At 35.4% G+C, this 13061-nt stretch overlaps 1 protein-coding gene across 4 annotated transcripts in view; it reads left to right on the top strand.

Annotated features, from left to right (window-relative positions):
- LOC110459912 (tumor protein p53-inducible protein 11-like) overlaps window positions 1–13061 on the top strand; it is a 249399-nt gene that overhangs the window by 150278 nt on the left and 86060 nt on the right. The window contains exon 1 of one of the 4 annotated variants that reach the window (XM_021512418.1): window positions 12702–13027. The exons of the other annotated variants lie outside the window; for them this stretch is intronic. Within the exon in view, the coding sequence (XP_021368093.1) occupies window positions 12978–13027 (50 nt within the window). The 5' untranslated portion in view covers window positions 12702–12977. Of the gene's footprint in view, window positions 1–12701; window positions 13028–13061 lie in introns of those variants that run through there. 4 annotated transcript variants of the gene reach the window in all.

The following is a 13061-nucleotide window of genomic DNA, read 5'->3' as shown; positions in this document are numbered from 1 at the left end:
TATTTGAGTTTTGTATTGACTAGGTATACTTCAGCTAGCTAGGGTCAGAGAGCTTCACAAGCTCACACAAGTATATGAGTAGAGTCTGTTGCATGAAGTTTTTGTGACCTTGACTTCAATGACCTTGGTTAAGTTTTTGCATTTGTGTCAGTTAAGTTTTTGCATTTGTGTCAGTTATGGACCAATAGCAACAGCATTAAGGTCACACAGCTTCACAAGAATCATGTGGACTAAAGTGGTTTTATAATAAATATATGATTCAAGAATCATTAACTCCTTTTAGACCAGTAATTGAATTAATACATGAAAATACATACAATAGGATATTGTAAAAATACAGTTTATACAGGTTTCCAGACTATAAAGAGATCAGTATAGACAGGTAACACTAGTTTAGATAAGAATTCAGTAGATGTCACTGTCCTCACACAATTACTTAATGGCTGTGATAGTTATGTGCTGACTTTATTGCGAGGAATCCCATCAGAAGTCAGACAGCTAGCCTACTGTTAGCTAGGTAAAAGGAAGTCCAGCAGACTCCGCCATTATAATCACTGTCATTACAGTTTTATTGTCTCCATGTGTTTTATTTAACATGAACTGGCAATTGCATGTTTAGTAGAGCTGTTGTCACTATTAATCATCACTGTGGCTTGTATGGGCACTTAAGTTTCATCAGCAACCTTATATAAACAGTGCTGTATGGCCCCCTCTTGGGGATCAACAGGTCAAGTTGTAGACATTTTCAAAGAAAAATAACCTGCTACAGATTGTTCTTGTTATTGTCTTTGCCAGATTATGCATTTGGCATTGGCAACTTGCTAAAATGCGTATTATTGGAAGGTATAGTAAATATTCTTTGTATGTTTCTACAGCATATGCTCTCCTTAGCAGATTGCTTTCATCAATGTCTTTGGCATATGGCTTTAGACAATGACCATTGCAGATTTCTATAGTCTGTGTCCTTGGCAGATTTCCATAGTATGTGCCCTTGTAAATTGCTTGGTCAGTGACCTTAACAGACAAATTGCTAAAGTCTGTGTCCTTGACAAATTGCTAAAGTCTGTGTCCTTGGCAGATTTCCATAGTATGTGCCCTTGTGGATTGCTTTGTCAGTGACCTTAACCGATTGACAAATTGCTTAAGTTTGTGTCCTTGACAAATTGCTAAAATCTGTGTCCTTGACAAATTGCTAAAGTCTGTGTTCTTGACAAATTGCTTAAATCTGTGTCCTTGACAAATTGCTAAAGTCTGTGTCCTTGACAAATTGCTAAAGTCTGTGTTCTTGACAAATTGCTAAAGTCTGTGTCCTTGACAAATTGCTAAAGTCTGTGTCCTTGACAAATTGCTAAAGTTTGTGTCCTTGACAAATTGCTCAAGTCTGTGTTCTTGCCAGATTTCTTAAGTCTGTGTCCTTAGCAGATGGCTTTTGTCAATGTCTTTGGCATATAGCTTTAGTCAATGACCTTGCAGATTTCTATAATCTGTGACCTTGCAAATTTCCATATTATGTGCCCTTGCCAGATTTCTATATTCTGTGTCCTTGCCAGATTTCTGTAGTATGTGCCCTTGTAGATTTCTTTGTCAGTGTCCATATCAGATTGATAAATTGCTAAAGTTTGTGTCCTTGCAGATTGCTGTTTTTTGTCATTGTCTTTGGCAAAGTCAGCTACCTTTCTGAAACACCAGTTTCCATAGGTCACATCTCCCAATTTTAGAACACATACCAAGGATTCTGTCTCAATTAGCTGAAAGATGAACTAATTATCACATATTGCATACATTAAACAACAAAATATTGTTGTTTTTTTTTTAATCACAGGGAACCTCAAGTTTTAATTAAACAGTTACAAGATTACACTCCAGTGGCAAATTTAAAGGCTGCTAGGGCCAAGTGACCATCCACTGACAGTTATTTTTCTTTTCAATATATCTACCTGCAAACTATGGGCAGTGATAACTCATTGACCATTCACATGTAGTTCCATTGGATTCTGATAAGCTGTATCTGATCAACTTGGTCGCCATTCACGGGGTCAATTAATCACATGTCAATAAGTTCACCAGGTACAGCTGTATACAGGTATTTTAATCAGTACACAATTCACATACACCCACAATTGTGACAGATATACTATGGAGATTAAAAACTGCCCTTTTCTCTTACTGAAGTGTGCCCATACGCATGTTGGTAGTCTATTTTTGATATCATAAAGTTCATTGCTATGGTCTACAATGTCGTGTAATGTGTATCGTAAAATTCGATTTTTATTTCTGTTCCAGATTTGTCAGTTTGCAGTGTTCAAGATGGCACTGTATAAGTGAACACCATGAGAAAAACCTTATAAATAAATGTAACAGGCTACCATGGTCCAAATTTAGCAGATAGTGTGGTCAATGCAATCTTTCTGCATGGTATGTTGTTTTATCAATAAGGGTAAGAAAGACCTCATCTCAAATTACAAAAACATAGTCTTAGAGAGCATTATATCTTAATACTCTTTGCAAATAATTAACTCGAGTTAGATCAACATATTAACAAACATGCACTCGTTGGGATGTCCTTGGTAGACTGCTATAGTCAATATGTCCTAGACAGGTTGCTAAAGTGTGTTATTTATTTATAAAGACTTATATACTTAATGACTTCAAAAGGGTGTTTCTTTGGCAGATTGCTTGTTCATGTGTTTTGAGGGATTGCTTTTGTATGTGACCTCTATATCGATTGCATTTTTGTAGTAACTCGATCCTGTAATGTTTTCAAAAGTAAGTTCCAGGAAGGTTGCTGTAGTACATTCCTGTACAAATTGCTGTAATTTAGTTCATTGTACAAATTGCTGTAGTACATTCCGGTACAAATTGCTGTAATATTAGTTCATTATACAGATTGTTGTAGTACATTCCTGTACAAATTGCTGTAATATTAGTTCATTGTACAGATTGCTGTAGTACATTCCTGTACAAATTGCTGTAATATTAGTTCATTATACAGATTGCTGTAGTCAATATAAGATTCTATACGGATTGCTGTATAAGCATATAGTTTATGTCTTAGAATAACATGACCTTAATGGTTCATTAACGTTCCTTTGAACCGTTCTAGCGGCAATCATTACCGTAAGGTGAAACCAGTCCGTCTGTGACAAGGTCGTAGAACTCAACAGGTAGTGACGGAAAACCTTAAGTAGTCTATAACTAATGAGGTAGGATATCACTGTGTCGTGTTGACTTCAGATGTCTAGGGTACAGTCGTTCAACATGCAACATTGGTTTGGCGCTTCACACGGAGTGGACTTGAGTAATTGTTAAGCACTGTGTGGATCTGACGTTTCTCATGTTACGACAGGTGCGTGTCTATATGCCGTTTCTAGTGTCTGTCATATATCCCATGAGAATTTGTTTTTAACAAGAAGTGGTGTTGTCGCCAATTTGCAGACCGGCAGTCTGATTCCCTTAGTCAATGTACTTTATTAATAGGGAGAAATGTTATTGTTATTTGTCCCTCTACATGCTGTCATGTTTTATATTATATATTGGAATTCCTGCCCGATCCCCAGGAGCTAGGGCGGGGTCCCAAAGGGAACATGCATTTACCAATATTTTCAAATTCTTATCCTTTGATGACATGACAAGTATTGTATTTCACTTAGTTTACATGCTGACTTCCACATCACATCTAAACAATAAAATAAAGCTACCAGTACCTATGATATAACTCAGGTGACTGCTAAGGCCCTTGGCCTCTTGTATATATAAACAATATGCTTGTCATTTTGAATTTACAAATTTGGCAATAATCCAAAAGAGGTTGTTAAAGTATTTTCTTATCCCTGTATCACATCAGGCCCCTAGGTGTTTAGATTAAAAGAGTTACTGCTATATTCAAGAAACATCATGACATTCTTAACAAGAATTCTGCGGGATGAAATATATCGCATCGAGTCGGCTTTGTCAGTCAATCCATAACTACGATCCAAGTGCGAATGCCCTTAAGCATTCATACTTTTTGAGAAGCATTAACCTAAAAAAGAAAACTAAACATCGTAACTAACTATGAATGTTTGACGCTTACACCTACAGCTGCCGGGAAAACAACACCTACGTCACGCTGAATTCGCTCTTTTGTCATGACAAGACAATAATACTCCAACATATTAACTTAGTCAAATGCTTCTTTTGGGAGTATTAACAAGCTCAGTATTAAATCTAAAATAGGTTTTGAGAATTTGTGTAGTGTTTTTGACGACTCCAGGTGACTATTTTGTCTATTTAGACAAGCACTAAGGCTTGGAGAACTTTCCTAATGTTGCGGATGGTTTAGACAAGCACAAAGGCTTGGAGAACTTTTATAATGTTGCCAATAACCAAAAGAGGCAGCTTTTAACTATTTGCTGATGTACTAAAGCTGCTTTTTATCAATACAATTTACAGCTTTTATTTAGTTAGACTGAATTCTAATAGACTACCATTTTCTAGTTTCTGGAGGGTAATGTTTGAAGTTTACAGCTTCAGTATAAAGACACTAACACATACTTGCCAATTCTCTATAGGGGGACTCCTAATTTCAGACCCTAAGATTGAGCATTTTCAACCAATGAATTTGGTAAACTATAATCCTTTTTTTTAAGATCTGATTATTTAATCTGAAAGAACAGCTCATAAGATGGCATTTAAAAGTGTTATTTACATATACACATTTTATCTATGCTTTCAATTCTGAGCACAGAATGGAAATTTCAAAGTTAGTAGCATATAACAATTTTCTTTTTTAACATATATAGAGACAGCTAGTATATTTTCCAATTAAGACATACATACACAGCTATCTTTCAATTAAAGATGTACGAAATGACTATATCCTACATAACTCACAAGATATATTTATGAAATATTGCTGCAATATAAATATTATGAACATTTATGACTTTCGACGTATTTTGAAGACTTCTATTTTCTAGCATTTTGTATTTTAGAACAGAGTTTGTAATTTGATATGTATAGCTCTGGTACTCTGTACATGTAACACAGGCCTTTGACTGCCTATAGATCGAGCTCTATTGGTGGGTCCTAGTCATGCCCTTAATACAAGTTAACGCTTCATCACCTTGACGCAGCATCCATATCAGTGGTCCATATCAACAATCAGTGTGAAAGGATTAATTCTCACCTTGCTGTATTCCTTTCATCTCCTCAGTGTGGTGCTGTACAGTGATTGGCCGCGTAACACCGCCTACACAGGAACAAGTAAAAGCCTGTGCAGGTCGTCATTTTTTACACATCACTGTCCCACCGTTGTAGAAATTGATTATGATCTTCATCTTGTAATCTCAACTAAAGCTAATGTGACGTGCCGATCTGTGGCGACTAATTGTCAGGTATCCGCGGCAACTGTGTTATGTTCTTGTTTCTATGGTTACATATCAAGTGCAAATCTTAATCTACAAGTTGAGATTATTATCATTTACGGAATAAAAAAAGATAAAGAAAGGTTGTCCTTTGAACTCTAGAATATTTCATGATCATTAAAAAAGAACTCATTATCATCTCTGTAGTGTCTTGTAAATTTCTCAATTTTGTTAAAATTTGTGTGACATGATACAATACCATATATGATTTCACATTTTAAGGAAATACCATTGGAGGATTCGAAAGATTTCATCTGGTATTATCTCAACACTAGTTTTTGTTATTTATATACTCCCAGGAATCTCAAGAAAACAAGTCAATACCTATTATTTTGTGAATTACAGCTTCTGAAATATCACCAAGCAAGCAGTATGTACAATGATGAGCTGATACACAACTAGATCTCAAGGGGGTAGTTAGGTTGTGGTACACTGCCATATCAGCTATAGAACTGAATACCGAAACGGGAAGCGATGCCATTCTGTCGGACTGACGTGATTGTGTGGGCGGCCATCGGTACATACTAGCATTCATGGTGACAAGCTAGTACAAACACAAGGTTGATTGGGGGAGGGGGTAATATGCTGTGTAAATAAAATTATTGTGGAATTGGTCTTTTCCTTTTTAAAGCAATTTATTTAGTACTTTTTTGCGCAGTGTGATGTTGAATTTATCTAGCATGTCATATCCTGCTCATGAAGAGGAATCTGACAAGATTTTTTATCCAATTTTAATTGTAGGAGTTTTAATAGAAATGTTTAGGTCTATCCAAATCTAGGATGTTGGATGTTTATTGTTCATATAAGTATAGGATCAGGACAAGGAAATTATATTAGCTCATACAAATCTGGACCAAAGGTGAAATTACCAGGATTTATCTAAAATATGTACAAATTTGTATTCTGCAATATTGTTTTTAATCATTAAAACTAAAAAAAAATATGGATATCCTAAACTTCTGAATTTTAAACATGTTCATTATTTCTGTAGACACGTTCCAATTTTTTTTTACTTGAATTTTTTATTTGTGGTTTAACAAATATTTTAGCTTGATAAAGCATGCATGAATGCAAAATAGATATCGTCATACCTGCTCATGTGATCATAGAGACCTCTTTTTGGTCTTCCCTAACTCATTCACCCCTGGAATTTCATAATAAACTATTCCAACCTTTGAATTGGAAGAGTTCAAATGTGTGTTCAGGGGTGAATGAGTTAAAATACAGGTTTGACTGTATTCACGTCAAATGTACTGATGTTACCATACCTAAATCATGAAGAGGACACAGTAAAATTAACTTATTCTGTATAGGTATAACAATTTTATCATTTATTCAAAACAGCAACACTTGTGTTTACACTGATTTTTTCTATATTTAATTTATTCTATTGAAATAAACCTATATTCATTATGCAATGTACGACTTATGTACTTAAGTCTATATACCCATAACAGGCTTTTCAGTCTTGCCAAGCTTTATTGTTTTCATTAGGAAGAAACTTAATGATAAAATCTAAACAGTTCTTCAGAGTTTAAGCTGTTCTGAAAGTAAAAGATGAACTATGGAGATGAAAAGTTAGAAGTCCCAACCAAATCAAGGATACATGGCAGGATTACGGTTTTCTTCTATAATTTTCTGGGAAACGCTGAGGATTATTATCAGATGACAGTTAAATGAATTTAACTCATTCACCCCCGAAGACACATTTGAACTCCTCCAGTTCAAAGGTTGGAACAGTTCATTATGAAACTTCAGGGGTGAATGAGTTACGTTTTTCCATGGCTTTTTGAATTAAACTTGTATGTTAGTCATTTAGAGGGAAGTGGTTAAAGGGAAGTAACTCCAGAAACAGAATTTCTAATTCACTTTGAAGATATATGTTGAGATAAAGAAAGGCAACTCTTGAATACTTGAGCGAAGGGCAGTCTAAGAAGAATAGTGTATTAGACAATTACATAAAATTAATACTAACTTGTATCTAGATTCACAAATAATCAGCTACATAGGTACAATTCTAAATAAAATTTCATATTAGGATATATATATCCTATCTTTTTTATTTCTTTTATTACTTTTCCAAAGGCTCTACATTATAAAGTATTAATATATCTTTGATTAACAGTAATCTGTTCTTTGTAAATTAATGATAGTTTACATTGATTGTAATCAAGTTATTATTTATGGATTAAAGTTTATTAAATTCAATTCAAGGGAGATAATTCAAAAGCGAACTGCAGGTGTAAATGCTAACATCTAATTGTGTCTGCTGACAATGGTATATTATGATGAATTTCTGTGCATGCCTATCCTAAAAAACATTATTGATTCTTATATAAGAAATAGGCTAGCATATTTCTGTAAATTTATCCCCAATGAAGATATATAGAAGTTAATCCCTTTGTGTAATGTACATCCATCCATCCATCCATCCATCCATCTGTCCATCTATCAATCTGTCCATCCATCCATCCATCTGTCGATCCATCCATCTATCCATTCAGATATTGTCAAGAATGAACTTCTGAACAATTTTTTTTTTTTCATTTATGAAACTGATTTATAAACTCTTTGACTGAACAATTCGTTTAATGCTCAAGGCCATTGTCCATATCGTCCAGGTCAATGTCATAATAGCAAGAGATCAAATGTCAAATCACAATGGTGTTTATTGAGACTGCATAACTACTGAACTGATGACAGTGAAAGCAGTGTTTACCTGTAAAAAAGTTCAAGGTCAAATAAAAGATTGGGTCAAGATCTAAGTTACTTGCCATTAGGAGGAACTACAGCTGGTCAGATGGCATGATGGTGCAGTTTATGTCTGAATGGTTTAGGCTACCACTTATAAAGCTGAAAATTGCAGTGTTGATGGTTATTTCCAGAGAACCAAAAAATTTGGTTATAAATATTACAGAATGTTAGAGAATATAGCAATCATGTGAGGAGAGTTCCGACTCTCACCTTCTGCAACATTTATTTTTCATTCATTTCTGTATTCTAAATTGGTCACAAATAACCACAGTCACCGAAGTGGCGGCAAGGCTTAGGTTAAAACGACAGAGCTCTGATCATCCTTTTCACCAGTTGGTCTGGCATTGAAATCAAAGTTGTAAGAGCGACACCAAAATAGACATGAACTTTAACCCAGGGAACATCAATTTTCCAATCAGCTGGTGTGTGCCAGGCTCACATGTATTGATCGTTATTGGGTTGTCGCCACGGTATTGCTTCTAGCTACAGCAAGTCTGGTTTTCTTGGGAGACCCATACACAAGATACCAATCGTTAACGACCAAATCAATGAATTGAAATTGTTATGCAGACCTACATCTGATGATGCTTAACTCATTGGTTGATTGAAATCTCTTATGAAGAGTACAATCTTTCAGCATGCTCAATATTTGTATGTAATCCAAGCTCAGTTTGTATAGCTTGATCTATAGGTAATTTAATTTTTGTTTTCCAGATCTGTAAAAGATTATCCTTTATGATGTTCATTGTGACTGTCTCTGTTACATACACTACATGCTGTTTACTAGGGGTGGGAGAGAGGCTCTTCCATCTTCTCTCTAGGTCATCTCTGTAATAAAATATATTTTACTCGGATGTCATTTGTCTGAAGGATAATTTCGTGTTTATACAGCAAAATGATGTTCCCTATGGGATTATCTCTATGAAGGAAAATCATGTCCACTGGCAAATGTCTCTTTAAGTGATTGATGTTCAATGGAGGTTGCCTCTATAAATAAATGGTGTTCACAGAGAGTCGTTTCTATGTAGATACATTATGCTCACTAGGGGGTTGTTAGATCTCTATAAATAAATGGTGTTCGCAGAGCGTCAGTTCTGTTTAAATAAATTGTGGTCACTGGGGGTTGTCAGATCTCTATAAATAAATGGTGTTCGCAGAGAGTCGTTTCGGTTTAGCTAAATTTTGCTCACTAGGGGGTTGTCAGATCTCTATAAATAAATGGTGTTCACAGAGAGGCGTTTCTGTTTAGATAAATTATGCTCACTGGGGGTTGTCTCTATACATAAATGATATTCACAGATTTCGGCTTTGTTTAAATAAATTATGGTCATTGGTGGTTGTCTCTATAAAACAATTGTCTTTACTCGCGGTTGTCTCTACAAATAAATGACTTTCAATAGGGGGTAATCTCTATTAATTTATTATGGACACTGGGGATTGTCTATGAATAGTTGATGTTCGCTAAGAGTATAATCTCTATAAATAGATTATAGTCACTGGGGTTTTCCCTACAAATAAATGACTTTCAATAGGGGATAATCTCTATAAATAGATTATAGTCACTGGGGTTTTCCCTATAAAAAAACGATGTTCATAGGGGGTCATCTCTGTTTGAATAAAGTATGATCACTGGGGTTTGTCTCTTTAAATAAATGATGTTCATGGGGGTTCCTATAAATTAATAAATAAAGTTCAAGGGGGATCGTCTCTTTAATAAAAATAAAGTTCAAGGGGTTGTCTCTATAAATAAACGATGGTCACTGGGGTCTTCACTAAGAAATGAAGTTCACTGCGCTTCAAAACAATAAATTTGTTCTATGGCGACAATTGACTAAAGCAATGATAATTAATCGGGACTGGTATGAGTCTTCATCTGTTTCCCTTATGTCTCCATCCATCAGCACACGGTCTGCCCGAGGCAGATCGTAGGATAATATCCGAAGAAGACAAGCATTGAGTTTGTGTTGTCACCAGCTGTGAAGAAGTCTTGTACACATCACTGCGAGAAGCTTTATATAAAGTGGCTACGAAATCCAAACAAATTCTACATTGTCATTGTTTTTTATCAAACAGAGTGAACAAGCTGTTTATCAATAGCTAGCGTTGCTGTCAGCTTTGTCAGAGCTGTAATTACCTCCCTTGCCTGAAATGTATTTGAACAAAATTGAAAAGAATAAGGATATGTAAAATCCTTGATAATTGTTTTCTTATAGATCTCTTAACTGTATAGTTCCATTTTGTAATTTACACACAGTATATTTTGTCTAAAGTGAACCCTCAGTAATCTGGAAACCTGTGAAAATGTAACTCAACTCTACATGTCCATGGCTGCTAAATCAGAATCTTTATACTGTACAGGATGTTGTACCAATAAACTTAATGGTTCAAATAACCTGGCCATTGTTAGGTTTGTAATTAGGCCTAACAAATTAATCTTTTGTTCAATCACATTCCGTCTTAACCTGAACTGATTAATCACCGATTTATAAATGGTCCCACAATTGTAAGTGGAGCGAAAAGAAAAGTAGGGCCAGATTGGTATCCAAACCAAGGAACCTCTGAACTGAACTGTAGATGGACAATCTACCGATTGAGCTTCTTTGTCACCGACGATCGACACAGTCCAATTTCGCTACATTCTCCCTTCTTTTTATAAGTCTTCGCCTCCGAAAGCACAACTATTTACAACCTAGGTTTGGGTATCCCCTTGCAAACCATTCACCCAGTACTAGAAACAAGGGTTGGCAATTATAATCTCACTGATTTTATAATAGGAGCAGAAAAATACATGGCCGGATTGGGATTTGAACCTGATGGGCCCTCCACAATTTACATAGACACTAACAATTGAACTACCTGGTCGCCAACAATTGACCCAGTCCAGTTCTGCTACACTATTACTTCCCGTACATATGAAACTTTTCCTTGTACAGATGTTATTTACTATAGGCGGTCTGAATCATTAACAAGCATACAACTGTTAAATTGTGTGACAATGTCACAAAGGTAATGCCATGATTCAAAATCTGAGTCGATGATATATGATAGGATTCGTGCGTATTTAACAGACTTGTTATGATCAAGTGTTTTCTGCCTTGTCATAGGACATTTACGGTAAATAATAGGTGATTCATTTTAAAATGAAAACAGGGTTTGAAGCACTCCATGATGTAGCAAAGATGTTAAGTATGTAGAATTCAGAATATTTTTCTCTTTCATATGTCCTATACTCCATGTTCCTACACAAGTCCTTCAATTGATTCTTAAACTGATTTTTAAAAATGTGAAGTCACACACTCAGTACTTCCTGGTATGTAAATTAGCTCAAACACTTTCAATATTTTAATGAGGTAGACCAAGGGACTGGTTGTAGATATTTGTGTATTATATGTTTACTGTTCACTTCAAAGAATCGGCACCTTTTTTGTTGTTAAATTTTCATAGGACTGTACCCTAGCTAGCTCCTCTTTACTAAACCTTGTTAAAGATCATTCCACAAGAAGTCAATGTCATTCAAGTTTATTTTCATACATGAATGGCTGAATAATAATAATGATAATTTGAGGTTCTTATATATACCACTTTGTCACAACCTATTTCGTAGGTTGATTGTCTCAAAGTGGTTCACAAATTATAATCCGTGGTTATAGGGCAGTTTCCAACCTGGGCCAATACCTTTCTCAACTCCCTGAGGAGCATACAACCGGTGCTGCCATTTCAACGCTCACAGCTAGCATTCTTCAATTCTAGCACTGCCCAACGACGTACTCATTTACAACTGGGTAGACTGGAACAAGCGGAGTAAAGTATACAAAGATACAACACTCACTCGAACCTGTAACCCTTCGGTCACGAGCCTGGCGTCTTACTACTAGACTGCCATGCCTCCGTGCTTATATGGTTTCTGCTCCACAATTTCATGACTGCAAAGTTCATCTTAACTAAACTTCATGAAATTGCTTTAATGTTGGTCAGAAGTCCACTAATACTTTTTAGGTCATAATTATGCAATATATCTCATAGCAATTGTGATTCAAGGCATAGTTCTCCTGTGTAATTGTGCGATAGTTACTTTTGTAAAATTCACTTTATCTGACCTTGAGACTACTTAAGATTGCTAGTTTTGGGCATATTCTGTACCTTCCGATCTAATGTTTGAAAGTGAAAATGTAAACACTTCATTACCATATGTACTATAAAAAGTACACCTCCTCTAAAACGAACACTCAGTCCCCAAAATGTTGTCGGCCAATAATCATCTGATTAATTAAATATGTGTCTTAGATTCTGCAAATAATTTGTATGGACTTCAGGCAAGAAAATGGGCATGAACACAAATGATGTTTTTATAGTCCCTATTAAGTACTTCTCAGTAACGAGCAATCTCAAACATATTTAAATGGTGTTAAATACAATAAATATGACATAGTAAAACCATTCGGAATACCTTGGCCAATTTATGAAAGGTACTGTAATCAGGGCGAGGTGTTCCGAATGATAGCAACACATTTTATCTGTACATAAAAGCCTGAATTTCCTTGTGGTAGCCTCTGTAAGGAAGAACTTGACGACATCCTTTCAAGTACTTAAGTGCAATTCTACAAAGGGTCAAAGGTCTACTTTATAAACACGCGGATGCAATAACAATGGACTTTGTTTATCATTTGTTGTAGACTGTGCTCAGGCAGATTTCTTGTTGCTGTTTATAATGTAAGGACTGAACAATCCAGTGGAGATATTTATGACGAGGCTTACTACAGAATTGTGAATCTTTATTACGATTGTTTCGAACGTATATTTGAGGAATCTGGAAGCAAAATGATGGAAGACACATGTTTTTCTAGAAATGAGCTCGACGAAAATGATGGGTAGGTCAAAAAACAGATTGAAACAATTACTTCA

The sequence above is a fragment of the Mizuhopecten yessoensis genome, unplaced genomic scaffold (assembly GCF_002113885.1).
Source record: "Mizuhopecten yessoensis strain PY_sf001 unplaced genomic scaffold, ASM211388v2 scaffold10275, whole genome shotgun sequence".
In the NCBI taxonomy this organism is placed as follows: domain Eukaryota; kingdom Metazoa; phylum Mollusca; class Bivalvia; order Pectinida; family Pectinidae; genus Mizuhopecten; species Mizuhopecten yessoensis.
The sequence above is the reverse complement of the archived record's forward strand: the minus strand, read 5'-3'. Positions and strand labels throughout refer to the sequence as shown.